This window comes from Pinus tabuliformis, chromosome 5_2 (genome assembly GCF_031772625.1).
Source record: "Pinus tabuliformis cultivar Carrire ecotype Pingquan chromosome 5_2, CPIR1, whole genome shotgun sequence".
NCBI classification, from domain to species: domain Eukaryota; kingdom Viridiplantae; phylum Streptophyta; class Pinopsida; order Pinales; family Pinaceae; genus Pinus; species Pinus tabuliformis.
Genome location: NC_142306.1, coordinates 927,144,835 through 927,171,085, shown reverse-complemented (window position 1 = coordinate 927,171,085; position 26,251 = coordinate 927,144,835). Strand labels below are relative to the sequence as shown.

The 26,251-nt window shown below is 41.1% G+C and overlaps 1 protein-coding gene across 1 annotated transcript; it reads right to left on the bottom strand.

Annotated features, from left to right (window-relative positions):
* Window positions 1-12,992: 12,992 nt before the first annotated feature.
* On the bottom strand, window positions 12,993-13,931 carry LOC149162301 (TMV resistance protein N-like). Its single transcript, XM_089435148.1, has one exon. It carries the CDS (start codon window positions 13,929-13,931, stop codon window positions 12,993-12,995), a length of 939 nt encoding a protein of 312 aa, XP_089291274.1.
* Window positions 13,932-26,251: the final 12,320 nt, after the last annotated feature.

Below are 26,251 nucleotides of genomic sequence, written 5' to 3'. Positions count from 1 at the left end.
GAAAGACATGGGTCTCATGCACTACTTTCTAGGCATGGAAGTGTGGCAAAAGGATGAGGAGTTGTTTGTGTCTCAAGGCAAGTATGCCAAAGATACTCAGGAGATTCCACATTGAGAAGTGCAAGCCCATGCAGACTCCTCTAGCAAGTAACTGGAGGAAGGAGGATGCTACTTCAAGTGAGGTAGTAGCTACTACTGTTTAGTCAACACACGACCAAATTTGTGTTTTGCGGTGAACTAGATGAGTCAAGCTATGGTTCAGCCTACCAAGCTGTTTTGGAAGGCAAAGAAGCATGTATTGAGATACCTTAGAGGCACATGTAATTATGGATTATGGTACAGACGGATAGAGGGAGTGAAGCTTCAAGGCTTCACATATGCAGATTGGGTAGGGAGTCCATTAGATTGGAAGAGAACTTTAGGTGGAATTTTCAACCTTGGGTCAGCGTCAGTTTCTTGGTACAACAGGAAATAGAGGTTGGTTGCACTCAGCACGGCGGAGGCCGAATACATGGCTGCAAGTCAGGCAACATGTGAGGCTATCTGGATGCAAAAAATTCTAGTTGGGTTGTTTGATCAGAGGATGGATCCAATAGTGATATATTGTGATAATCAGAGTTGTATCAAACTCTCTGAGAATCCAGTGTTTCTTGACAGGTCCAAGCACATCGATATCTGGTATCATCATCTTAGAGATTGTGTGGCAAGGAGGATCATGTTCTTGCAGTACATTTCGACCGAGGAGTAGGATGCTGATATTTTGACTAAGGCATTGTCAAAATACAAATTCGAGTTCCATAGAGACAGGATTGGGGTGACTGATAATCCCTTTCTTGTTGAGAGGGAGTGTTGAAAATAGCAACAAGAAATGCTAAAAATAGAAGTGCTAAAAATAACATTCCTATAGATAGCATTTCGGGATATATTCCAATTTTGATTTGTCCTTGAATCAAAATTGAGAATTAAAATTCGAATTTGGTCTCACCAACTATTTGAATAATAATTAATTAATTCATCTTGAGTTAATTAGTTGGAGAAATTCAAACATGAAGTCTTTGTGAAGACATGCAACAATTATCCCTTTGATTGAGGAATTTATCCCTTAGTTAAGGAGATGAGGATGAGTTGTATTTGAATTGAGATTAGTTAGTTCAGTTAACTCAGTTAAGTCCAGTTAAATTAGTTCCAAACAGTTGGAGGAACTAATTGTGAGTTCAGTTAGTTAATGCTTGCATGGATGTAACTAGTGCTCTCCAGATAATTGAATATTCTCTCATGAATAACTCATGCATGTCAGTTCAGACAAAGACCTAGTTGAGATCAGATGCAGGGACAATGTACTATCAGTTGCTAGATTTTTCCTATAAGGAAATATCCTACATGCAGAAGGAATTCATTCCTTCAGGATTGCACAATTCAGACAGTGTGTTGGAGTAGTGTGTGAGAGCAGTGTCACACAAGGTTACAACAGGAGCACCCAGGAAAAATTGCGCAAGGAAATAGGAGGCTTGGAGGACAGAGGGAAAGGCATATGAGTTGTCTAGTCTGTATATGAGTAGTGAGGGATTATACTGAGAGCTGGATAACTGTGTGAGAGCTAAAGCTGTGTGTAATATTTGAGATATTTCCATTGTATGATAATACAGATAGCAGGGTTTTTAGCTGAGGCTTTCCCGAGAGTATTCAACTGTGTTTCATGTGTGATTGAATCTTCTTCTCTGTTATATGCGTTATCTTTGATCTTGCTCAAATCGATTAAGCTTCCGCAAGTTTGATTGTAGAAGTAGATTAAGTATTTTGCTTTAGTACATTGCATAATCAGATTAATCTACAGTGAGAATTTCTATATCATCATGGTGACGAATCTGATGTCGTTTAACATTTTAACGAGTCCTACAAAGGTGCAACTCGGTATCTTTTTCATGTTTAGATAGTTTGAAAAAGACACGTAAAAGAAAACTCCACATGGTCCCTTTTCGTACATTTGTGTCTCTCAAGCCCGAAAAGGTAGAAAATGATACTTGAGAGAACTACTTGACCATTTCAGTCAAGGATTACCTTTTTCGTAAATAGTGCCTCCCAGTTCGAAAAAGGGGTAAACTTATACTAGGCACACGACATTTCGCATCTGTTAACGAGTTCGAAACGACAAGGGCTTAGCTATCTTTTTGCTTTTAAAGGGTCGGAAAAGAGCTTGAAAGCAGACCCCCCATTTTATTCTATTTTATGAGTCAAAAGGGAAAAATACTCGGCAATATTTTCATATGAGTTTTACGAGTCAAGAAAAGAGCTGAAACATGACTCGACATCATTGTCAAACATCCATCACCTGCCGCTGCACAAAAAAGTGAAGTGCATTATCCAATTCTTGAGGAAAAATAGGTCAAAATATTTACAAAACCCTACTATTTTCATGAAAAAATGTATAAAAAGGAGGAAAAGTAAATTTTTTTTACCATTTACTATTTTACCTTGCCGTGAAAGACTTTTAATCACTTTTGCCCTAATTGTTCCAGAGCAGATTGTGGGAGATCCGGGTGGTCATTCGTTGAGCCGCTAGTTACAGGTAAGAGCCAAAGCCCTAAGCTTCATTTCCATACCATTTATTCTTGTTTTTAACCATTTTTGGGATTTTTAAGGGAGGATTTATTGAAAGTTTTTTTCCCTCGGGTGCGCGACTTCCGGGCATGGAATTGCACTGGCCGAGGTTAATTAGCACAGCCTATCGCGCTGTCAATGCAACTATTTTTAAAACAGGCGTGTCTGAGCCATGAATAGGGAAAAACCCTATTTCCTCTTAAAACCACCGTTGAAACTTGAAATTTATGGGCCAAAAATGATTATTGACTCAAATCTATGGCTTTTGCAAGAAAGAATCGCCGAAAATGGTAGACTGGAAAGAACAGGAGCACGAGGATGTGGACACCCAGGCACTAAATGATCCAAATTTCTTGGAAGCTTTGAGGGCCTGTGGGCTCCTCAAGTTCTTTCTCACGCCAGGGATGCGGGCCCAACCTGAGTTGCCTCGATACCTGATTAGTCTCTAGTACATAAATTAGGTGATATTCGTCATTAGTGACCAGGAGTTGGAGTTAGAAACTTCAACTATATATTTCATCACAAGACTATCCCGAAGAGGGGAACCAGTCAACTTATACGGGTCATGACCGATTGGGGCAAGCATATCCATGTTGCTTGCCAAACATTGCCCTGAAGCCCTCAAATCCAAGAGTCGCAAGATTGAGATTTCCACTGTTCAAGATCTGACACTGAGAGTGCTATTGTTGACTATCAATAGAGTGGCGGGGTCCCAGGCAGTGCACGAGACTAACAAGTCGAAGTTCCTATATGCTATCGACTGCACAACACTGACGATCTTCAACTGGGCAGAGGCCATGAAGATCAACATAAAACTCCAGCTGACCAAAGCTAAGGTGGGGAATCTGAAGAAATTTTGCTTTGGATCCATACTAGTGACCTTTTTCTTGGAATGGGTGCTGCTGTTCTAGTACCAGTTGACTGAGGTAGATCCTCCCATGCCACGCGACCAACAGATGGCCCGTTGGAGTCTTTGATGCCCAAGATCATTAGGGGCAGCACATGTCATACAGACCTACATTCTTTTCATGGCTACAACGATAGAAGATCGTCATGGAGGACTAGCCATACAGTGGCACCGACTTGTGTGGAGATCTGGACATGCCGCTACTAGATGGAGAGGATTTTGACGATGAAGGTAAGAAATCAATTTTTTAATTTTGTGATTTTTTAATTATTTTTTATATATATGTGTTTATAACATTTCACTTTGTTAATGCAGACATTGGACCAGAGCATCCTGCTGGGATGTCCCTAATAGCCAGGTGCATCACCCACCTGATTGATGCTATCACTCCTTATCAGGAGGGGAGTGACAACGAGGAGGAGATTGCGAGGAACCTTGAGGGGTTGACTCGTGGTATCCTCGAGTATGCTCGGGTGGGAGACATTCCTCGTCGGTATCAGAGACACACGGTGGGAGTATCAGATCGGATCTGCGGATTTTTGACTCGTGTTGCATGAGTTGTGTCATGCTACCACGATCACCATGCTGATTAGTTCCTAGGTCCAGCAATTACATTTTTTTGAGGCCTGCATGCCACAGATATATGAGGCCTACGAGCCGCTGATGTTATTTTGGACACACATATTATTTTTTAGGGCTTTGATGTATCAAACATTATCACCATATATATATATATATATATATATATATATATATATATATATATATATATATATATATATATATATATATGTTGTATTTTCTTGCTTACTATGGTACAAATGGTTTGTTTTATCTTTTCACATGTTTCGTAAATGTCTATCCAACACATAATTAGCTAATGCATTTGTCAATGTATTCATGCATCTAGGAATATTATGATATGTAATGTAATCAAAATGCCTTTCCAGTAGACGAATATGGAGATACATTCTCAATATTTGAGGGTTTCTGATGAAATATTGCTCGTTAAGTTGAAGGACGACAAGCTGTGAATCTAGGTTGACAACCAACTCTCGAATGTCAAGAGAAATGGCTTCTAACAATAGTTCGATGACCGCACTGTATTCAATAATGTTGTTAGTTGTACGACCTAAGTAGATACCTTGAAGATCAATCAACTCACCGTTGGGGTCATAAATATCCCATGCCACAGATGATAGGTTCCGGGTACTATGACAAGCACCATCAGCGAAACCAATGTGGGGAGTCACAGACATCTGCAAAGCAAGGAAAACATAGTAAATAGGAAATTTGTTTGAAAACTAACACACCAAACCACACTACAAAAAAATGAATGACACACTAATGTACACAAGTAACCATGCAAGATGACCTAAGCATAGTACTTCTTGAGGTAAAGCCTGTTTCGGGGCTTGTCTAGAGGATTTCCTTCATAATCAATAAGCTCATAGGCCCCTTTTTGCAAAACACATTTCAAAATGTAGGGCCCATGCCACATGGGTTCGAACTTGCCTGCCCCCAGCTTATCATTAGCTTGGTCGTATAGTAAGACCAAATCACCCTCAGAGAATGCGTGAGGGGAGACCGACTAATCGAAATGGGACTTGACCCATTTCTTTTGTGCTTTGATAACCAAAGCAGCTAGACGACGAGTCTCATCCAGTCATTCTAAATATAAGAGGTGCTCTTCTTGAGGTGATGTTTCACAGAGAAGTACGACAACTAGCTTGAGTGAAGGAATCTTGCATTCAATCGGCAATGTTGCTTCCAGACCGTAGACTAGCTGGAATGGTGTGAAACTAGTTGCGTCTTTGGTCGAGGTTTGGTAAGCCCATAGAGCTAAAAAGAGCATGAGATGCCAATTTGACTTGTGCATCCCAATAGTACATTGAAGCATTGTAACCAAAACCTTGTTCAGGGCTTCAATTTGGCCATTGGCCTAAGGGTAATATAGGGTTGAGCCATCGTGGCACACACCCAACGTGGATGTCAGCTCAGCCATCATGTAATCTCTAAAATGGGAGCCATGGTCTGTGACAATGGCTTGAGGTATGTTGAACCTGGAAATAACATGATTGAAAAAGAATTCAACCGTCATTTTATCGTCTGCAGAGTATGTAGGCATCGCTTCAACCCATTTGGTGAAATAATCCATAGCAACGATAATATAGCCATCCCCCCTGGCCGAACGAGGGTTACATGTCATAAAATCGATGCCCCATTTGGGAAAAGGTCCAATGGTAATGACGAGGTGTAGGTGAGCAGGTGGGGCGCACATCTTGCGTGGGTAAATTTGGCATTCATGGCACTTGCGAACAACAAGGATGCAGTCCTTGAAAATGGATGGCTAGAAATAACTAGCGCGAAGGATTTTTTGAGCGGTAGCATAGCCAAACATATGACCACCACATACCCTGGAGTGGAAGTCATTGAGAACTCTTTCAGCCTCCTCAAGAGTAAGGCATCAGCGAAGAACTGAATCGACACCGACATAGTATAAAGTATCGCCAATAATACAGTAGGGTTGGGAGTGATGCCGAATCCTTCAGCGATCATCCTTAGTCAACGTGGACCAGAACATGGACATCTGGAGATACACAATGATATCACCATACCATGGATCAAGGGTGCTGATCAGGAAGAGAGTCTCATCCGAGAGCTATTCATTTGCACCAGTAGGGAGAGACTTAGAAGGAAGGGAACAAATCAACTTAATGAAAACTAGTGACTTAGATTTGGCAGTAGTAAATACCAAATCGAATTCTTGCAAGATGACAATCCATTTAGAATACTTTCCCCCTAACAACCGACGAGTCAGGATGTAGCTCATGGGGTTGCATTCAAAAATCACGGTAGTCGTGCATAAGAGAATGTAGTGCTGAAAGCATTGAACAGCTTGGACGGCAGCCAAATCCAACTTCTCGATATGGGCATAACGCGTTTCAGTGTCGAGGAGATTACTACTAAGGTAGTAGATAACATGTTCGTTGCCTTCGTCGTTGTCTTGGACCAAGACCATAGCAATGGTGCTAGGGGCGGTAGCTAGGTAAAGGAAGTAATCTCGATAATAATCCGGGGGATGCAACAAAGGAGCATTTACGAGGATAGCCTTGAGATCATCGAAGGATTTTTGGGCAACTTCATCCCATGCAAAGGGCGTTCCTTGTTTGAGAAATCAGGTAAATCTTGTAGCTAGCCCAACATAATTGGGTATAAAATGACGGAGAAAATGTGCCTTTCCTTGCAGGCTCTAGAGTTGGTGCAATGAAGACGGAGGGGGTAAATTTACAATGGCCTTGACTTTAAGTGGATCAAGGCAAATACCGTCCTTGGAAATGATAAAGCCGAGGAGTCATCCAGATTCTATGCAGAAGACACATTTATGCATGTTTAACCGAATGTTGTAGTGTCTACAGCAAAGAAAAATTTGCCGAAGATGGTTAGGGTGATCTTGGAGCTTATGAGAATGAGCGGGAAGGTCATCCAAGTAAGGCTGGACAATGTTACGAATATCATGAAATGCATAGGACATTTCCCGTTGAAATGTAGCCCCAACATTTTTAAGGCCGAAAGGGAGATTTTTGTACACGAACGTACCCCACGGACAGATAAAAGTTGTCTTTTCTTGATCGGCCGGTGCAATGTTAATCTGGTTGTAACTAGAAAAACCGTCCATAAAAGAAAAAATTTCGCTCCTAGCACATTCATCAATGTTCTGATCAATGAAGGGAGTAGGGTAATTATCCTTAGGATAGGCATTGTCACGCCCCCAATTCTTTTTTCGTTAAATTGGCCGGGTGCGGCACCGCCTAAGTAATTAACATCTTCCATTGTTAGCTTACTTTACGAACTACGCCTTAACATTCATCATTATACATGAATAACATATTAATGTGCAGAATCCATTAATATCAAACATCAACAATGTAGAATGGCAAGAGAACAACATCACATGTAAAATCAATCTTTTATTATATGAAGAATTTTTACAATGATTGGGAGTAAGCTCGACTGGCGTTACACCCAAGTCGGGCGCCCACCCGTGCAAGAGCGCACGGTGGTCTCACCACGACTTAACCAAAATACAATACATGAACTTCCTTTGCCGAATCGGGCGGGCGTGCCCGTGCACACTCCACCAACCAATACACAATCCAAAGTTCATACAATGCTTCGGCGGGCGGACGCCTTAGCGCGCCCTCCACCCGCGCCTCAACCGAACACAACTCCGTGCAAGAACTCGTGTAGGTTGCCTGGCAAGCGGGCGCATAGACCTGCGCCTTTGTCGCGGCTCCTATCTCCCCTTCGCACCTTTGCCTTGTGGTTGAATGTCGAAGATCGATGTCCAAAATGCCACGCTCCATCGCATGTTTATACGCCAACGTGTGGAGAGGTCGAGCCCTTGGCCGACCCTTCGTTTACTCCACCAACCACGCGCCTACAAACGTTGTTGCGTCTTTGTGTGAGTCGGCCCGCCCATGGCGCGGGACCGCCCACCAATATCGCTCATGTTTGCTTCACACCCTTCGGTCGGCTTGCAAGGTGAGCTCCTCCACTCGCCCTTATAAACTTCGAATGCCAATTCATCCACACAATGATATGTCACGCCTTTGGTCGCTCTCCGCGGTTATTTCATGACTTAGTCAATTTCGCTCGGTGGTGGAGTGCGTGCCCGGTCGCTTGTCAACCGCAGGGCGTTACAGGCATGATTGAGATCACGATAGTGAATGCAAACGTGGATCGTGCCTTGCTTTTTCGTCACTGAGACAATATTTGACACCCAATCTGTAAGAGGGATGGGATAGATGAACCCATATTTGAGAATTTTTTCAACTTCACCCTTGATAGCAGCGGCCTTCCTAGGGTGCACTGGGTGGAGCTGTTGGTGAACAGGCTTCGCGTGAGGATAAGTTTGTATTTTGTGCACAACAATGCTAGGATCAATGCCAGGCATTTCTTCGTAGGACCATGCGAACACATCACATAATTGTTGAAACAGACGAGTATAGGTCTTGATCTCATCCGGAGAACAAGATACCCCGATATGGACATGTTCAACGATACCAGGATTGATAGAAATATCAATCGGAATCGTTTGGGTAATATTACCCAAATTTCCTTCCAACCATACTTCATGAGTTATGATCGGTGGCGGAAGCGGGAGGGAAGGAAACAAAGAAGAGAACTCTTCGAAATTGGTAGACATGACCGCCGGGCGAGGCAGGAACGAGGAACGATGATGAGTGTCGGTCCAAGGTGGTTCCTCGAGAGACATGACTTCCATGATACCTTAATCAATAAGGAAGGTCTCGGCTAAGGTATCAAGCGATTCCAAAGCGCAAAGCCATGGGGATTGAGAATATGTATCGAGAGAGGTCTTCGAAATAGAAGAATTAGAGGATGCAGAACTCGGAGCCGAAACAATTTCCACATTATTTATTTCGACAGGACTAAGTGGCATAACCTCACACCAGGCATCAATAGGATCTGGTGAAGGTATGACCCAAGGATCATATTTGACCAAGACCATGTTGACAAAGGCAACATGAGGAGGTGGGAGTGGAAAAATTCCCATTAAGGAAAAATATTTGAAAAGACCTGCCCCCACATTCTCATAGAAAGCACCAGTGTGCTTGACGTATAGAACATTGCCATCCGAGGAGGAAGAGGCAAAGAAGGATAGCTGGTCGACAGTGAAAATCTTCCCTTTATGGGGAAAATGAATTACGAGGAATAGGGAGGAGGCTACAACATGCATAGCATGGGTCCAGCTCCGGCTGAGTAGAAGATTATAATTGAGATTAGCGTCAACAATCTCTACTTCGACTTGTACTGTCTTGCCCTCCAGAGTAATGGCAAGGTTAGGTAAGACACCGAAGGGTCGCGAATCACACCCATCGAAAGCTTCCAAAGTGTTCAGGGATTGGTTCAAAGTAGGAGAACCAATGGCCTTCTAGCATGTGATTGACATGATGCAGGTGGAAGCACCTTCATCGATGACAATCTTGTCGATGGTCTTCTCATTGATGATTACCTGAATGAGAAAGGCAATCTGATGAGGGAGACGTAGAACATGGTTCTCTAGATCAAAACATATCAAATTGGAATCGGTGGGATCAATGCCTCCGATAGCTGACAACAAAGATTTCCGTTGTAATGGGCAATGTTGAGGAGGTAAATCCCCTCTGCGGACGGAGGCGATCCCTACTAGCCCAGACCGAGTCTAGCAATAATTATACAACGCTACAGCGCAAGTTCCTAATTGAAAATTAATAGACTAGTAATGAAGGCCTACCTGGATTCCAACGCTAGTGCTTGTAGAAGAGGTGGTGCTCCCGTTCCTTTGCTCCAACAGATCACAATCCCCACGATCTCCGCGAATGGACACCTGCACATACAAGAAATGACGCAAACACAAACATAAAATCCAGCATATGCAACTATATATCAGTCAGAAAGGATATAACTCATCATCATCACAAATAACAATAAGAGTGGAACCATAACCAATAGTCGTTCATTAACAATTCATCAAAGAAGAATACAACCAAAGTTTTGACGCTAGATTCTCCTTTGGCTGGGTAGTCAGCAACACATGTCTTGCAAAGCTTGTTGGGAATAGGGACAAGCCTCTCTCTCTTTGGTTATTGGACAAGAATCTCCTTGCTTGGATTTGGCCTTGTGGGAATTAAGAAGGCTCTTGCAGCATGAAGCTCTTGGAAACTTGACAATTCTCAATCTCTGGAACTATGGAACTAGCTTTGCCAAGGAAAATGGACAAGCTTTTATAGATGGAGGAAGGGGAGTTGGGATCATCCACAAGAATCATGGGATTATCCATATCATCAAGGAAGCTTCCATGAGAGGTGGAAAACCACTTCCTCTCTATGGAAATCCGTAGCCAACCCACCCAACTCAAGATAGATTCAGTCCAGGAATTTGTTAGGATGAAACTTCTGCCGTTTGTTTGTTAAAAAACACCACTGATTATGGTTGGTGCGGGTGCGACTCTATGACAGAGTGCCAACTGGCGCGCCCTCTTTGGAGGATTTCCCCCATTGGCGCGAGGGCTGCAATATGGAACCGCGCCAATGGAAAAAGGGCTATTTTTAGGGTTTTTTAGCAGGAGATGTCTTCAAGGCAAACAAAGCTCATGTTCAGGGGAATGCAATGCAAGTGTTTGTAGGCCATGTCACTTCTCATAGGTCCCGGAATGAGTCCTCCAAGATGTGGGAGAGGGGTAGCAGGGACAGTGACAAATTGCTGTGTAACAGGCAACTTTGGAGCACCTCGAGAGCTAACATAGCTGATGGCGGATGAGTCAAATCCTCAACAATATTAGTGTTGAGCGGCTCGGGCATTGGGATTGTACGAAGATTTCCATAGCACACCTCAAGAGGGTGGCCATGTATCGGAATCAGGGTTAGGGCACTCGATATGAAGAGGGCCAAAACTCGGGGCAGAAGAAGAAGGGGTAGCTTCTTTCTCTTTCCCAGTTGTCGGAGCAGGAGTATGGTAATATTTTGATCTAGTAGCGGCATTAATATGCGTACTGATCATGAACACTTGATATCTTGAGGAAGCAGATGATTGAGATTGGTCTACCATTTGGGTCTGCTGAGACAGAAATGGCTCTGTGGGGAATATTGGGGTTCCTTTGAGAAAAAGACTAATTTCGGATCATCGAGGACAATCCTTGGTATAGTGATCATCCTCACAAATGAGGCAGGGATACTTAGGTTTCTGTTGTGAAGATTCACCAGCAGACGATTTGAGAGGACCTTGTTTTGGGGCATCGACTTTACCCTTGCCTTTGCCTTTCTTCTTAGCTTTCGAGGATTTGTCCGCTGCAGTAGACTAGACAACGTGGACCTCTGAGGTTTTACCAAGGCCAGGTGGATTCTGGGAAGAACTATTGGGAACAACATTCGAGACTGACTTCTATTTGGAAGAATATTTAGCAGGGGTCTGGGACACTGAACCAATAACTCCATCGACAAGAGGTGTAGCCTGCAACTTTGATGCCATGGGATCGGATGATGGTTGTGAAGCATCAGGTAATAACTCATACAAAGTTCCAGACTGAGAGTAAACTAGATCTAAGTACTAGGCACGAGAAATGGCTTGTTCTTCAGTAACACACCCACCCATAGCTATATCGCGAGCAATTGGGGCCACAAATGATTTAGTGAACCATTCAGTGAGAAACTTATCAACAATCTCGAATTTGATCAAGCAGCATCTACATCTCCATTCATGGATGTGATCAGAGATATGTGTCACAGTATCTTTCTTAAGCGATGTGAGCAAATAGGTGCCAGTTTCATAGCGAACCAGCAGTTGGAAATGCGTGAGGAAATCCATGGCTAAAGAGTTAAAGTCATGGTAAGTACTTCGAGGAAGCTCGATGTACCACTTGGCTGCAACACCTGTGAGGGTTTGTTGGAAAAGACAGAGACGAATGGAATCGTCAACGTAAGAATTCGAAGAGCACCAGAGGTGATATGTCATCACATGGACTTTAGGATCTTCTTTTGCTTTCCCATCAAATTTGGACAATCGTTCGGTATCTTGGATGGAATTGGAGGCCTGTATGGCAAATGAAGAATTGGATCATTCGTAAGATGAGACACATTTGGAAACTCTAGCATGGCTAAGAATGGCAATTGAGTATTAAAAGGCATTGGAGGTCAGTAAGCGGGTCCAAGCGGAGGAACCCGTCCCTGCTGGTAAGGATTTTGGGTCCACACTGGGGGATTTTGGTCATATGGCATTTGATGTTGCCCCCATTGCAGGTTACCTTGGCCATAGGGAGGATTTTGACCTTGAATACCTTGGAACTGTCCAGTCATAGGTTGCTAATAAGCAACATACGGGTTAAGAGGTTGTTGAGCCTATTGATCTTGGACATATGGGTATTGTACCTGTTGTCCCTGAACATATGGGTGGTGAACCTGTTGTCCCTGAACAAGAGGCTTTTGGACCTGGTATCCTTGGGCATAAGGGCACCAACACTCAAACACTCAATCACTCAGTTAACTGAGTCTCTACCAACTCCACATGCGGGAGTAATTACAATTTCTAACAATTTTTTAGCATTGTTATATATGAAGACACATGGAGCAAGCAATTTCTGAGATTTGAAAACAATACAAAACAACATTTCTGTGAAGAAATAGCATGATTACCTGGGATTCATGTTGCCACAGTGTTTCCAGATTCCCCCCTCTATATGTAGAACTCTTAGTTTCTCTAGTCTAATCGAGAAAGGTAAGGATGCATACGAAAAATTCTTCCAATAAAGCCATATGAGTTGGGGTAACTGCCCAACGCTGAATAAGGTTTGAACAAAATAATCTTCATCCCTAAGAAGCTGCAACCGGCTCATATTAGTTAATAAACGACTGCCCACAAGGTTTTGGAAATATTGTTCAGGGTCATTTCCATGAACCATGCTAATTCCACGCACCTGAATTGTTCAGTCCTACATGTTAGAAACAAGATCGAGAATCTTGCAATGTTTTGAAAACTCAAAACTTGACAGATACAATATTGATAACACAACCCTATTTTGAATGTCAGTTGAAAGCTTCAAACTACTTACAGGTGATTGGTGAGACATATTGCCAAGAAGGTTGAGGCGCCAAATTCGACGTGGGCACCCAACAGGTTCTTTCTCCGTCATATGTCTGTCGAGGTCTCTAATGTGGTCATGCATTCTTATACGGTTTTCCCCTTCCACCTCGACAAGAAATCTGTTCTCTAGGTTGCGAAGACCTAGCCATCCTTCCCAGCCGGAGCCATTCCATATTCTTATGACAGTTTCCCTGTGTTCTCCAATAAAAAAACAGGCAATGTCTAAGAATATCTGCTTCTCCTCTGGATCCAGATTTTCGTAGCTAATTTGGAGTCTGCTCAGTATATCGCTGGGAAGTATGTTGGATATTTTATTGAATTGTGCTTCTAAGTACTCCAAATCTTTTCCACAAAGTAGCCCTCCAATCACTTTAAGAGATAATGGTAGTCCATGGCACGCCTCCAAAAGTTTTTCAACTACTTTTGCAAATCCCATAACTGGATAACTCTGGTTGAAGGCGTGCAAGCAAAACAGTTCTAGGGAGTGTTGTCGATTAAGGCCGGTCTGCTTGTAAATAAATGACTCTACAATCCCCGAGCTGGTAAGAATATCCTTGTTGCAAGATGTCACTAAAATTAAGCTCTCGGTATGAATGGTATCTTTAACTGGTGAAAATAATGCATCCAGTTGGTCGATATGATCCACATCATCTAAAACTATGAGAGCGTGGTGAGAAGATGAGAGGTGTGTTCTGAGCTTCTCTGTGCCTTCATCAGTGCTATTTATTTGTAAATCCGCGTGGATCAAATCTTTAAGAATGTTACTCTCAAGGGAATGTAAAGACATAGTAGCTGCGTTTTCTCTGATATCTGATAAAAATCAAGATCAACTCTAATCTGATTTGCGTCGGTTGAAGAATTCTTTAGTGAGGGTGGTTTTTACTACCCCACCAAAACCCACAATACTGATCGCTCGAGCCTCCCCACTTTGGTGCTCGGATAACACTATCTCTTCCCGACCCTTTACCTTCTTGTCTGTTGGGGATTTTTCTGTTAAAATCCCAAAAACAAAATAAACTAAACACAGAGAATGATACTCTGCTGGAAATTTATGATAATTCCAGAACAACCAAAAAAAATCACTTGAACAGAGGATGATACTCTTTTTTACAACACAGAATCTTTAACACAGGATCTTGCTGCAGACAGAATTTCAGCTTGCTCAAGATAGAGTTTCAACAATACAAATAAAAACTTCTATTTATTTACAATAAACCAATTGTTACAAAACGTCTTCCTCTCAACAGAGGGATTCACCAACACTGCTTCAGATGCAGTTTCACAAGCAGCAAAAGTCTTCCTCTCAACAGAGGGATTCACCAACACTGCTTTTACAAAAGAATATCTTCCTCACACAGAGGGATTCTCCAACTGCTGTTACAAAAACATCTTCCTCACATAGAGGGATTCACTAGAGATTATGCTGAAGAGCACCTTCCTCTTGACAGAGGGATTCACCAAAGACTGTGCTTAAGAGCACCTTCCTCTTGACAGAGGGATTCACCAAAGACTGTGCTTAAGAGCACCTTCCTCTTGACAGAGGGATTCACCAAAGACTGTGCTTAAGAGCACCTTCCTCTTGACAGAGGGATTCACCAAAGACTGCTATGCATTTCAATGCATGAGCTTTACACTCAAAAAATTACCACGCTGCTCCCCTGTTCTTTTCTACTCGCACTGCTGTGCATTTTACCACATTTCACTTGCGCTGCTACACATTCCCTTTCTCATTCAACCACTCAAAAAAAAAACATTCAAACTCTACTCTCACACTTATCTACACTGCTGTGTCTACACATACATAGTGCATTAGGGGTCATAACTGTCTACCAACCGCTTTAACTCACTGATGGAGTCTCTGCTGCAATCTGCTGCTCAGTGAACAAGATCTGATCTTCTCGGACATTCTGCTGTAATTCTTGAGTGTGGAAGCCCATAACTGATAAATGCTCTGTGGTCCTGCTTGGGCAGGTGGCGTGAAACATGGACAAAGTCCATGACTGATAAATGCTGATTTGTTTGAGGCAAGTCCTCTTTCCATTCGGCCATACTGCGTATTGAATGCAGTTGCCTACTGCTGTACTGCTCCATGCTTTAACCGGCTTCGCGCCATTGAACAAATCTGCCCACCTTTGCCTCATTTGAATCATCAAAGGTTCATTCATGCATATGTTCTCTATCGGGTCCGCCTTTCGGGTCGTAGTGCATATCTGCAGCTGGCCAATCCTCTGTTTCATCATATATTTGAAAATATACAAAAACATTGAAAAACACAAAAATTTGCCTTTGGCGGACTTCAAATGCTAAATGATTCTGTTTCGGAAATCCATCGGGTCCGACCCATCGGTGATCACCCGTCGGCGATGTCTTGTGCCCCAATCGCTATGGACCCGATAATATATCAAAAAACAACTTATAACGCCATCGGGTCCGGCTTATCGAGTCGGAAGCATATCATATGTTAAGGCCCTGTCCCTTTGGCAACCCCGATAGCGAAATGCCGACGTGATCTCGACCGTTGATCCGTGCACGAGATTAACGGCCCTGGTCGAATCGCAATCACAATGCCACTGCCGATACCGCCGATTCTCCAATGCGATATGACCTGTCGATGCGATATCGGCGATCGCTCATTGGCGGTGTCCCTCGTCGCTGCCGCTGCCTGCTTTCGTCGATTTCAATAAAAGGATGACGTGGCTTGTGGGACCTCGATCCGACGGCGAGCAGTCTTCACACTCATCCAACGATCATCGCTCGGCCAAATCAAATGAACATTATGTCCAGATAAAAAGGCTGTTTTGGAGAAGGTACATTTTACGGGTGGCAAAATCTTATTGCATCAGGCGCGTTTGAAGGAATACCGCTGCCTCAGCAAAAGCGGTCCGATGGAGGTTAGCAGTTTTTCCTAAATGGTTTTGCTGCTGCACGATGGCGGATTCGGCAAATGACCGGGCTGCCGTTGCTGTCCCTGCACGGCAGTTGGAATTAATATTCCAACACTCCCCTTTAATTTCAACTGTTGGGCGTTCAGTCATACCCAAACACTTCATAAAAATTCAAAGCTTTTCTGCCTATTCATATCAGCTTTCCTTTCATCGCTTTCACTGCTATGCTCAGGCGCTCCAATCATGTAATATTCTCTTTCTCTCTGCCTCAGGCAAGATTTCCTAACTTTTCATCTCCAAGCTATCCTGCAACCTTTTCTTCTCTGCTCTTATGGCAGATTTAATTCCATATATCTCCCTTATAAGAAGATCTTCATCAAAAAATGACTGTTAATATAGTTCAGCAATAATGATCAAGAATTACAGGCTCCCCCTTTGGATTTCATATGCGTTCTCAAAACAAAATACTCGAGCTGCTCACGCTGCTGCGTGGATTCCCATTTCTTCAAAGGACTACACTGCTGTGTATATTCACTCACGCTTCCCTTTTTGTTTTCTCAACAAAATAACTCCTTCGCAGTACGTGCTCCCCTTAACTGTATGCATCATCTTCTTTCGGCAAAGTCTTCTCAAAAGAAACTTAGATTGGCTGGGGAGCTCAAGGGACTTTCGGACTGTATTTCCTTCCTTCTCCATACTTGTGTAACTTTCTTCTTTTGCATGGGTCTAGCTTGTGTAAAAGCCCATGTTAAGTTACAATCACGTGCCATATGCCCAATGTTATGACACTTGAACTACATTGTTCATGAATAAGATTTCATGATTTCTTCCTGTAAAATTGTTTTTTGGAGGTTGTCGAAGACCATAACATCTATCTCTATGAAATGCTCTACAGTCTTTTGCCATATGACCAAAGTTTGAACAAGAATAACAATAACCAAAAAATGAACTTTGGTACCTGGGAGATGGAGGTTTCCTTGATGTACTTCTGAAGCCTTTCTGCCTTGAGATCCTTTGATGATAACCATTGCCTCTTGCCTCTTGCCTCTTTGACATCATCAACATTTCTTCTTGGAGCTCGTTTTCTACTTGGAGTAGAATTTCTTCTATTGTAGCCTTGATCTTTCTCCTTGCCTTTGCTGGAACTAGGAGCATCTCCATTTCTTTCTGCCTTCTTCACATCTCCTTTGCATAAAGCATTTTCATTCTTGTTTGAGGGTTCACCTACATACCCAAGTCCTGATTTATCAGATGGAGATCTGTGATAGCTGAGCATGTCATCCAAGGCTTGAGAGCTCTTCATGATTTTGTTCATCCCTTCAATTTTTTTCTTGAGGAGGACAATCTCTTCTTCCAATCTTTCACACTCATTATTCTTCTTTGTAAGTTGTTCCTCAGTTTCTTCCTTGCTACGAGTAGCTTCAGCTGCTACTATTTTAAGGGAGATGATATCTGACTTCATTTTGGAGATTTCTTCACACTTTGCTTGATCGCTCTCCATTTTCTTCTCAGCGCCTTGTGCTTGCTTTCTGGCTTCTTGTAGTTCAGACTTAAGGGAGGAGACCTCTACCTTGTACTGTCCAATCTCTTCTACAAATTTGTTCACTCTCTTGTGCCTTTGTTCAAGTTGACTTGACAAGGCATCTTCCTGCTTCTTTGCTTTATTCAATTGATTTGTCATGTATATGACTTCTTCATGATGCTTCCTTTTTCTTTGATCAAGTTCCTTCTTAAGCTTGGCGAGCTCTTCATCCCTTTCTTGTACTTGAAGCTTGATGAGATCAACTTTCTCATTTTCAGCGTCTATGATGGGTTCAGAATTTCCTTCTTGACTGATGGTCATGGTCAGTGCTCCCTTTGCGTGATGGTCATGAAGTCTGTCCCATACATCCTTTGCTGATGAATATTTTCCTAGATTCTTCTTTACATAATCTGGCAGTCCATCCAAGATTGTCTTTGCTGCTTTTTCATTGCACTCCTTGGATTCTCTATCCATCTTGCTATCATCAATCACTAATTTTCAAATTTCAGTTCCTTGAGACTTTAAGAAAGTCTTCATTTTTATTTCCCATATATCAAAGTTCCCATTGAACCTTGGAGCCTCAAATAGAATGCTTTCAGATAGATTGTCTTCTATTTTAGTAGTAGAGGGAGACACATCCTTAGAAGGATTGGAGACTTTCTTCTTTGACCTTGCCATCTTTAACTATGCTTCAAAATATTTGACTGTATTTTTAAAACAACTGACTGTCTTCAGCGGTAACAAAAAAAAACTTTGAGAAATACCTTCGGTTCTTTTCCCTGAGACTTCACTCTGCTGGAGAAGTTGTTGCAGCGAAAAACCTTCCTTCAGCTTCTTTGATACCTTCAAAGACCCTGGACAAGCTCTGATACCACTGTTGGGGATTTTTCTGTTAAAATCCCAAAAAATAAATAAACTAAACACAGAGAATGATACTCTGCTGGAAATTTCTGATAATTCCAGAACAACAAAAAAAAAAATCACTTGAACAGAGGATGATACTCTGTTTTACAACACAGAATCTTTAACACAGGATCTTGCTGCAGACAGAATTTCAGCAATACAAATAAAAACTTTTATTTATTTACAATAAACCAATTGTTACAAAACGTCTTCCTCTCAACAAAGGGATTCACCAACACTGCTTCAGATGCAGTTTCACAAACAGCAAAAGTCTTCCTCTTAACAGAGGGATTTCACCAGCACTGCTTTTACAAAAAAATATCTTCCTCACACAGAGGGATTCTCCAACTGCTGTTACAAAAACATCTTCCTCACACAGAGGGATTCACTAGAGGTTATGCTGAAGAGCATCTTCTTCTTAACAGAGGGATTCACCATTGTCTATGCTGAAAAGCATCTTCCTCTTGACAGAGGGATTCACCAAAGACTATGCTGAAGAGCACCTTCCTCTTTAACAGAGGGATTCACCAAGAGACTATGCTTAAAAGCATCTTCCTCTTAACAGAGGGATTCAACCAGACACTGCTATGCATTTCAATGCATGAGCTCCACAAAAAAAAATTACCACGCTGCTCCCCTGTTCTACTCTACTCGCACTGCTGTGTGTTTCACTATATTTCACTTGCGCTGCTGCACATTCCCTTTCTCATTCAACCATTCAAAAAAAAAACATTCACACTCTACTCTCACACTTATCTACACTGCTGTGTCTACACATACATAGTGCATTAGGGGTCATAACTGTCTACCAACCACTTTAACTCACTGATGGAGTCTCTGCTGCTCAGTGAACAAGATCTGATCTTCTCGGACATTCTGCTGTAATTCTTGAGTGTGGAAGCCCATAACTGATAAATGCTCTGCGGTCCTGCTTGGGCAGGTGGCGTGAAACATGGACAAAGTCCATGACTGATAAATGCTGATTTGTTTGAGGCAAGTCCTCTTTCCATTCGGCCATACTGCGTATTGAATGCAGTCGCCTACTGCTGTACTGCTCCATGCTTTAACCGGCTTCGCGCCATTGAACAAATCTGCCCACCTTTGCCTCATTTGAATCATCAAAGGTTCATTCATGCATATGTTCTCTATCGGGTCCGCCTTTCGGGTCGCATTGCATATCTTAAGCCGGCCAATCCTCTGTTTCTCCATATATTTGAAAATATATAAAAATGCTGCAAAACACAAAAATTTGCCTTTGGCGGACTTCAAATGCTAAATGATTCTGTTTCGGAAATCCATCAGGTCCGGCCCATCGGTAATCACCCGTCGGCGATGTCTTGTGCCCCAATCGTTGTGGACCCGATAATATATCAAAAAACAACTTATAATGCCATCGGGTCCGGCTTATCAGGTCGGAAGCATATCATATGTTAAGGCCCTGTCCCTTTGGCAACCCCGATAGCGAAATGCCGACGTGATCTCGGCCGTTGATCCATGCACGCGATTAATGGCCCTGATCGAATCCCAATCGCGATGCCACTGCCGATACCGTCGATGCTCCGATGTGATATGACCTGCCGATGCGATATCGACGATCGCTCATCGGTGGTGTCCCTCATCGCTGCCGTTGCCTGCTTTCGCCGATTTCAATAAAAGGATGACGTGGCTTGTGGGACCTCGATCCGACGGCGAGCAGTCTTCACACTCATCCAACGATCATCGCTCGGCCAAATCAAATGAACATTATGTCCCAATAGAAAGGCTGTTTTGGAGAAGGTACATTTTACGCGTGGCAAAATCTTATTGCATCGGGCGCGTTTGAAGGAATACCGCTGCCTCAGCAAAAGCGGTCCGACGGAGGTTGGCAGTTTTTCCTAAATGGTTTTGCTGCTGCACGATGGCGGATTCGGCAAATGACCGGGCTGCCGTTGTTGTCCCTACACGGCAGTTGGAATTAATATTCCAACATTGTCCAAACCAGTTGGATATTTAGCAACATTCAGAGGTGTTTTGATAACCTTTTTCAAAACTTGTTCGGCGACCTTATCAACCGAGCTCACCCTCATCACTGAATAATAATATTCACAATGAAATGACTAGTAAGGAAGGGCTACAAAGAACGAATGAAAGAGTAACAGAGTGAAAAGTGAAGGCCCTTACCCTTTACACGCGCTCAACTCAAAACCGCTTATTTGTGATACCTCTGAAAGAGCTTTCCTCCATTTTTGAATGGTGTTGGAGTCATGTCCTGGCATCCATTTTTTGGTTCGCGAATCGAATGTAGTCTTCTTTTCGAGCTTGCTCAGTGCTCGAGCATAACCACCATTTTCGCCCCGTGTACACAAGAAGATACATTGGAGGATGTTGAGGGCTGTAGGATAATTTCCATCTCTGCCCCCGGTCCATCGAAGTTCTGAAGGATGGACGCCATGGAAGACTGGAATAATTGTGGACCCTGACTCCAACATCTGGACGAGCTCATTGAGACACCAACTGGACTCGGCATATCTTGGAGAGAAAATTGCTATTTGGACTGAGGAAGTTCGAATAGCCCCTTCAATTTGGGGAGTTAAGGTGTCGCCCCTTTGCAATTCATCTTTTGAAAGACGACAGTACAGATGGCTTGTGAGGCCTTTCTTGACGTCAGGGCCACCGTGATTTATGAATACGTGGTACACATAATCGTTGGAGTTGCAATGTGAGGAGGCAGTGGAGGTGGATACCAATCCAGAGAATGTTGCGTCTGGAGCAGGCGTCAAGTTAAGGTTTGCCATTACCAAAAAGTATGAATGGAGATATTTTGCAGAGATGGGAGTAATGCGCATTTCAGTCTCTATATTTTCGTCGTCCTCGTCTGAATATCTCACATAACCACAAGCCACACATTTGCTTCTCTCTCTGCATTAAGGTAGGCATCATTACCTTAGTAGGTTAGGCCATAGATTGATTGAAAGAATAAAGCACATGATTAAGGCAATCGATTGATTAAAAGAATAAAGCTTATAATGCGTTTATTTTCCAAAATCACTTGACCACAATCATAACGAAAGAAAGTTATGGTAGACGTATAGTTGTGTCATTGTATTTTCAAATCTTGTAACCGACCAAATGTTACGCACTGAGGAGACATAATCTCCCTCGAAATCTCTCAATCATTATCGATCTAATCGAAAATTCAATGGTCCTGTTTTTATTTTTTAAATCTGTTACTTACATATGGAAATTTCTTTGTCAGTGTTGATGGCAATTTGTTCTTTATTCATGCTAATTATGTTTTTGCTTTTTTGTTTTTTATTTTAAATAATGTATAAAGGTTAATTATGTTTTTATTTTAAATTTTATTATAATTAACTTCAAAAATACGAAAATAAAATAAAGTTTTGGTTGTTTTAAGTAAATTTAGTAAATATTTTGATAAATTAATGTTTTAAATCGCTGGACCACAATCACAAAATAAAATATGATTTCTTAGTCCTTTATTTTCAAAAATCTGTGGACCACAATCACAAAATTAATATGATTCCTTACGGACCCAATCGCTGGTGCAAACCTGGTAGCATCCACCAACGAAAAAACAAAGTTTCGACAGACCATTTACTTATGTCACTGCATTTTTTAAGCATTGAGTAGACCTAATGAGTTTATTTTTTAGGAAATTTATGGAGTTGTTTTTAATGCGTTTTTTTTTGAGGTTTTTCTGGTGGATTTTTCTGGTCTAATTTCTCTAAAATTTGAGTAGGAATTCATGGAAATCACAAGTTTGATGAGTAACCCCTGCACAATAAAAATACCCAAAGGGTTTTTCATCGAATCCATATACATAATCGAAAAACTAGTTTAAATAACACAAATCAAAATTTCACCACAAATTTTCCATCCGAATTCTAGCACTCGAAACTCCAAAAAATCACACTAAAAACAACTCCTTTCTTTATCACATCGGGTCTGAAAATTCAATAATCATTTTTCTTTTACATATTGAATACATACAAAGTGTGTATTTCTCGATGCAAATCCCTTTGTCAAGTTTAAAAATGGGATGCTCCATGTATTTTAATTTATCTTATGTTTTTATATGCTCTATTATAGCCAATTTTGAAAATATGATGAATTGACGTTTTGTCTTTATTATAAATAAATATAAATTTAATTGTTGAATTGAGGCTTCTGTGATCCATATCATTTATGAAAAGTATTTTTCGGTGTAAATCACACAAAGATACATTTGTCAATAGGTTTCGAACCAATGAATGTGGTTCATTGTCAGGACAAGTTGAAGAATCAGATCATGGTTGCATGTTAAATAGAGAAAGCAGATACTCCAATGGCTAGGTTTGACTGGAAAATGGCTATATTAGATTAGGCTGGACAAACAATTATAATGGACCCAGAAAACAACTAGTTTTGACCAATTGAATTATTTAATAATATAAATAAATAGTTATCAAAATATTATGGATTTTAATGTTTTTTTTTTAATTGAGTGTTATTAATCAAGGGATATGATGCATAATAAGGATTTAATATTAACTAAAATAATAGTAATAACTATTATTATATTATTATTATAATATTAATATTACCATAACATAAATATTCTAATGACTAATGGTTAATAAATTAACCATTAATATAAATTAATTCTTAATATAAATTAATTGAGCGTTATTAAAATTAATCTAGGGATATAATGAATTATAAGGATTAATATTAACTAAAATAATAGTAATAACTATTATTATATCTTTATTATTATAATAACATAAATATTCTAGTTACTAATGGTTAATTAATATAAATTCATTAGTAAAGTTATCTAATTTGATCATAAAATTAATTACTTAAATTAATTAATTATCATATACTAGATGATTTTAACTCAATTAGACCTTCATGAAAAGGACCATCTCCTAAACAAAAGGAGAGAGGGGGAGATTTCCAAAAAGGACCAAATACCATAAATTGGAAAGAAGTTTCACTATGGGATAAAAAGAGCAAGTCAATAGCAGAGGGAGGGGAAGAAAGGGGAAGAAACAACTAGGAAGAGAGGGCAGGGATCCAACAACTACTTATCTTCCAACCATCATCTCTATTGAGATTGCTCGGTCTCTTTTCAATCTCAATTGCTTCTCTAAATTTGCGGTGATGGAACTACGCAACCTTAGCAATAACCTGGGCCTCCTCAATACAAACATGATGTTTAGTCTTTTCCGCATGTTCTGCTAATGCAGAAGACTTGGTTCTTCCATGCTTTAGGTCAGCTGCGTGTTCATTAATCCTTTGATTAATATAAATTTAATTTTTAATAAAAAACTAAATTCATAAAAAAAAGGAAAGAAAGGTATTGATTAAATATAAATAAAGAGAAGTGTGAACTCAAGGAAAAAAACAAAATATTAAAATTAAGAAAAATAAAGAATAAAGATTATATTAATTTATTAAATTTATAGTATAGTAATATATTAAAATATTATATAAGGTTATATTAATATGTAAGTTATATAATATATTAATTCATATAATAGATATTAAATTGAATGAAATAAAATATTGAAGAGATAAAAATAAGAAATAGAAAGGAGAGGAAGCCCCAAGGGTTAGCTCAATTGGTCGAGTCCCCGTTGTTAAGTACCTCGCCGATTGGGAGGTCACAGGGTCAGTTTTCCTCGATGCCTTTGTCGTTAGGCCCTACTAGTCTCACCGATGGGTTTTAAAAGATTCCCTTCGAGGTTGATCTGCCCAGATTTTACCAATGGAAAAAAAAAATTGGAAAGGAAAGGAAAAAGAAGGAAGATAGGAGGAAAAAAAACAACAAATTAAGAAAATGAAGAGAGACAAAGCAAAAAGGAAGCAATAAGGAAAAAAGAAGAGAATATACACAAAGAAAAAGGATAAGGCAAAGGAAAAGGAAAAAATAAGACAATATACACAAAGAAAAAGGATAAGGCAAAGGAAAAAGGACAAGGGAAACAAGAAAGGAAGAGAAGAGGCAGCAAAATATGAAAGGAAAGGAGACCTAAGAAATGAAAAACATGGGGCAGGGCAGGGCAGGGTAGGGCAGAGGAGCGAAGGGGGTGGTTATGAGGGAAGAGGACAATCAGAGGCTAATACGAGAGAAACTAAAGATGATTTAAATTTGATTGTTGAGAGAATTATATTGATAGATCAGAGAAAGCCAACTTCTATTGATTTCAAGGCCACTACCTCTATTTAAGTTACTAGGGTTTTCTTAACAATTTCCAAAGCTTCGTTGACATGTTGTTTGAAACAATGATTTTCCCTAGCTAGAATTTGGGTGTCTCTGTTATAGACAATTTTGTGCCTTACAGCAACGAGCATGAATTGTCAATAATCCAAGGGATCCAAAGTTCCCTAAACATGATGTTCCTACCCCTAGAGGAACAAGGTCAGCAAACCAACAGCTCTCAGATCAGTTCTCCACCTGAAAACACTCAAAAACAAGCAATCCTGAAATCAAAGCAGGTGCTCCACTAGGCTTCTGCGCTGAAACACAACTGCTCCATGGTGTACCTGCGTTGCAAAGCAGGTAGAACAAAGCCCACCTGTGTTGGGCGAGTTTGGACATGTGGCACAGTGAGTCATTGCTTTGGAATCTTCCAAAAATGACACTTGGATCAGGTATTTCGCCTTGTGATGAGTCAGAGGCTTTGTTTCTCCAAGTGGAAGCAAGGTTCACCAAGTGGACTCAAGAACTGAAGATCAACTAAAGATTAACTGAAGAGAGAGAGGACACAAGGCAGCTACACATCAGTTGCAAGCTGACTCATCCTTTCTCAATTCATCTATATATTGAGCTCTCTCCTATGAGCTCAGGAGGCTGGAATTTTGTGCAAAGTAATGATATGCTGTTGGTTTCATTCTCGAGTTATTGGGTGATTGTTTGAGAGAGGTGAAGAAGAGAAATTCTTTCTGCTGGGAGGTGTTGCTGGGTTGGAGCCTGCAATGGTTGTAATACTCTCAGAACCTTTATTTCTTCATTAATAAAAGCTATTGAGGTTCTTCTATGTGCTCTTGTTTCAATTATATATTGTGATGATTGCATGTTTGGTTTACACTAATCCATGAACCAGTTATGATTGCATGCCTCTTGTAGTTTCCTTCTTTGTTGTTTTGCAGGATCTCATTGTAGCTGGGCGAGCAGAAGGACAAAGAGCTAGGAGCAAGCGGCCAAAGATAAGAGTTTGGATTCGACATTAAGTGCAAGGCAACGGTTAGTGCTTTCTCCACTCTCTTTTGCTTTCATAAAGAAGTAAACCTTCAGTAGTTTGTTTTACAGTTGTTGCTAAGGAACTGTCACCCTTAGAGTGGGATAGGGTCATCCGAGTCGGATACTTTTCCCTACAACAAACTGGCGACTCCACTGGGGAATCGTATCCGTTTGATTGTGTTTGTAGTATTTTTGCTATTCATTTCCTGAACCAAAGAGTACCAAATCGAAAAGCTTTTGACTATAACAAAAGCGAAGTAGAGGGGCAGCTACTCTGGCTCATTTCTGAGCAAGTTCATGATTTGAAGAGCTGATCTACAAAGATCCTTGTAAGCTTTTAGTGATAGCTTTGCACCTTCTTGATCATCCCTTTGAGTGTGCTTGACTGAATGTCTCTGATTTGAGCAAAAACCATGCATTTTTGAGAAAATTATGACCCGGAAACTGTGAAAACGCAATTCTCGTTTTCCAAAGTAGGTAGTACACAGGCTACCTGCTTTGCAACGCAGGTCCCGAAGGGGCTACCTGCGCTGAGAGCCAGTTTGGCTGTGCAGAGCCTGCGTTGGCCC